Raw genomic sequence first — 2,717 nt, forward strand, 5'->3', positions numbered from 1 at the left:
GTGCAGTTGTGTTGTTTTTTATTAACTAACATTAAGTTTCATCTGACCTGTAAAACGTAGTCACCGAGGTCACATGTCGGGGTCCCAGCAGAGGTGGGAGGGGAAGTCCAGGCCCCTCTCCTGGGTGTAGTGTATCCAGCGCTCCTCGTCCCCTCGGTGCGTCAGATACCTGCAGCCCATCTGCTGCTCGAACCCCCGCAGGTCACACCACAGCTGGAAGTCCTGCAGGAGCAGCCATAACACAACAAATCAGTTGGTTCCTCTTAACTTAGAAATGACATTTACGCCACGTTATGCACAAATGGAAGAGAATATGTTACCAAAGGATAATTAATCAATAGTTGCAACACAATCACAGAAAGAAGCATCAACAGAACCCTTTAATAGAACCCTTTAACAGAACCCTTTAACAGAACCCTTTAATAGAACCCTATAAACAAGTAACATGTCACCTGCAGCCAGGGGTGTCCCAGAGCTTTGCCCACACTGAACCTGCGTCTGACCGACACCTGCAGCAGGTTGTTGATGAGACTCACGGCTGGAGACAAAGAGACGGACAGGACTTACTCAAATGTCCACTGGAGTCACCCCCCCCCCCCCCCGGTGGACAACAGGAGAAAATACGTTTCTGTCCTGTAGCGTGGAATGTGATGTTTAATAAAGACACTTAAAGGAGATGTTGAGAGTTCCCATAAATAAAAACATGAGGAGAAACTCTGCTCCATGATGCATTCAGGGACACTCAGACATTTGAATTTTAGAAGGTCAATGCTATAAAAGAATATAAACGACCATGAGGAGAGATTAAATCTTCCCTACCCTCCAGCGAGATGGAGGCCCACGGCTGCCGTGGGTACATGAAGGTGGCGTTGGTGATCTGCTGCCTGATGTCCTCGTCCTCGTTGAAGGGGAACGTGCCGCTCAGGCTCACGTACATGATGACGCCCACGGACCACATGTCCAGCGAGCGGTTGTAGCCGCTGCTGCTGCTGATCACCTCGGGCGCCAGGTAGGCCGGCGTGCCCACGACCGAACGGCGGAAAGACTTCTCGCCGATGATGCGGGCGAAGCCGAAGTCGCACAGCTTCACCTTTAACGCAGAGAGGATTTAACGTGCGGTTAGCACAACTCGTCCTGAAGCACGTGTATAAAACAATCAGAAAACCCCCACCTGAGGGAAAGGGTCTGCAGACGCCAGCAGGACGTTCTCAGGCTTCAGGTCACAGTGAGCGATATGTTTGAAGTGCAGATACCGCAGAGCCTCGAGGATCTGCAACACACACACACACACACACACACACACACACACACACACACACACACACACACACACACACACCACACACACACACACACACACACACACACACACACACACACACACACACACACACACACACACACACACACACACGAATGAGTCATAGTATAATACACAAGCTTTACCTTTAATGACGGGAACGTGATCTGACCTGCGTGACGAGGAAGCGGGTGTTGCGTTCAGGGAGTCGGCTACTCTCACTGGACATAATGCTCTCCAGCATGTCTCCATGGAGCTTCTCCATGACGACAAAGACGTACTCCACCGTCTCGAACATCCCCTCCAACAGAACCACACCGAGGTGGGACAGATTCTGGGCGACATAAACGCACACGTATTAGATGTTACTCAAAAAGAATCTCACAACAAACACAGCTGCATCAGTACCTGCAAGATGGCCACTTCGTTCCTCAGCTGCGTCTCTTGTTTGGTGGGGAAGCGCGTCTTGTCGATGACTTTGATGGCGACTGGCCGACCCGACTTCCTGTGAGTACCTGAGGAAGAGGAAATAAGGCGCTTTGTTCGTCTGCGTTCAGAAAGTCAGAAATTGTAATAATAAAAAAAAGCAGCCGACCTTTGTACACCACTCCAAACTGTCCCGAGCCCAACACCTCGTCTGTGGAGATCTGATACACCGAGCTGATGTCCTGCAACACACACACACACACACACACACTCACAGTGATCGTCTTCAGTGCAGCGCACGGTGTTGATCATACACTCAGAAGTTGATCCTCACCAAACTGTCTCTGCGTGACTCTTCATCTGTAATCAGAACACATTTATTCTCATGCTCTCGTCAGAAATCATTAATAAGCGTATTTGTTATACAACGCTCATTATTACAAATCAATCAATAAGATGACTTCATGTTCCAACGCCATCCCATAATAACCCAGAGGGTAGATTTCCTCTCACCCTGCTCTCCGTGTCCTTCGCTGCTCTGCACCGGCATCAGAGCCTGCCGGATGGCGTTCTCCCAGGCCGGCCCGCTCTCTCCGGTCGCCACGCAGAACACCAGCGTGGCCGTCTCCACCTCCAAGGTGTGGCCTGGCGAGGCGGGCACGGTGAGATGGGCGGGGCCTCGGACCTGCAGCACCTCAGACAGAGTGATCTCCTGCAGGACAGACGTCATGTTCAGAAAGACACGGACTTACAGTGTACAAAATATATATACAAACGTTTCATAGCTGTGGAGTCGGTTACTTAAAGTACAAGGTCTTAAAAGAATATATATATATATATATATGTATATATATATGGATATAATAGATATATATATATATATGTATATATAATATATATATATACTAGGTATATATATATATAATCTATCATACACCTATATACTATATATATATATATATATGTATATATATATATATATATATATATA

General features: G+C 47.9%; 1 protein-coding gene across 1 annotated transcript; it reads right to left on the minus strand.

Annotated features, from left to right (window-relative positions):
- Nucleotides 1–53: 53 nt before the first annotated feature.
- Nucleotides 54–2,456, minus strand: prkd4 (protein kinase D4). Its single transcript, XM_029455379.1, has 9 exons — nt 2,240–2,456; nt 2,061–2,086; nt 1,896–1,968; nt 1,709–1,815; nt 1,473–1,634; nt 1,172–1,270; nt 820–1,090; nt 453–538; nt 54–222 (listed from the first exon to the last, which is right to left on the minus strand). The coding sequence occupies exons 1-9, from the start codon at nt 2,454–2,456 to the stop codon at nt 70–72; spliced, it is 1,194 nt and encodes a 397-aa protein (XP_029311239.1). The 3' UTR covers nt 54–69.
- Between the last annotated feature and the right edge of the window lie 261 nt (nt 2,457–2,717).

This window comes from Cottoperca gobio, chromosome 18, assembly GCF_900634415.1.
Source record: "Cottoperca gobio chromosome 18, fCotGob3.1, whole genome shotgun sequence".
Lineage (NCBI taxonomy): Eukaryota > Metazoa > Chordata > Actinopteri > Perciformes > Bovichtidae > Cottoperca > Cottoperca gobio.

Bases quoted from the DNA above. Each gene is read 5' to 3' on its own strand.
- prkd4 (XM_029455379.1), bottom strand. From the start codon at position 2,456: ATGACGTCTGTCCTGCAGGAGATCACTCTGTCTGAGGTGCTGCAGGTC. The intron at 1,969-2,060 runs GTGAGGATCAAC...TGTGTGTTGCAG, and splicing joins AGTCACGCAGAGACAGTTTG to GACATCAGCTCGGTGTATCA. The intron at 1,271-1,472 runs GTCAGATCACGT...TGTGTGTTGCAG, and splicing joins CCCGCTTCCTCGTCACGCAG to ATCCTCGAGGCTCTGCGGTA.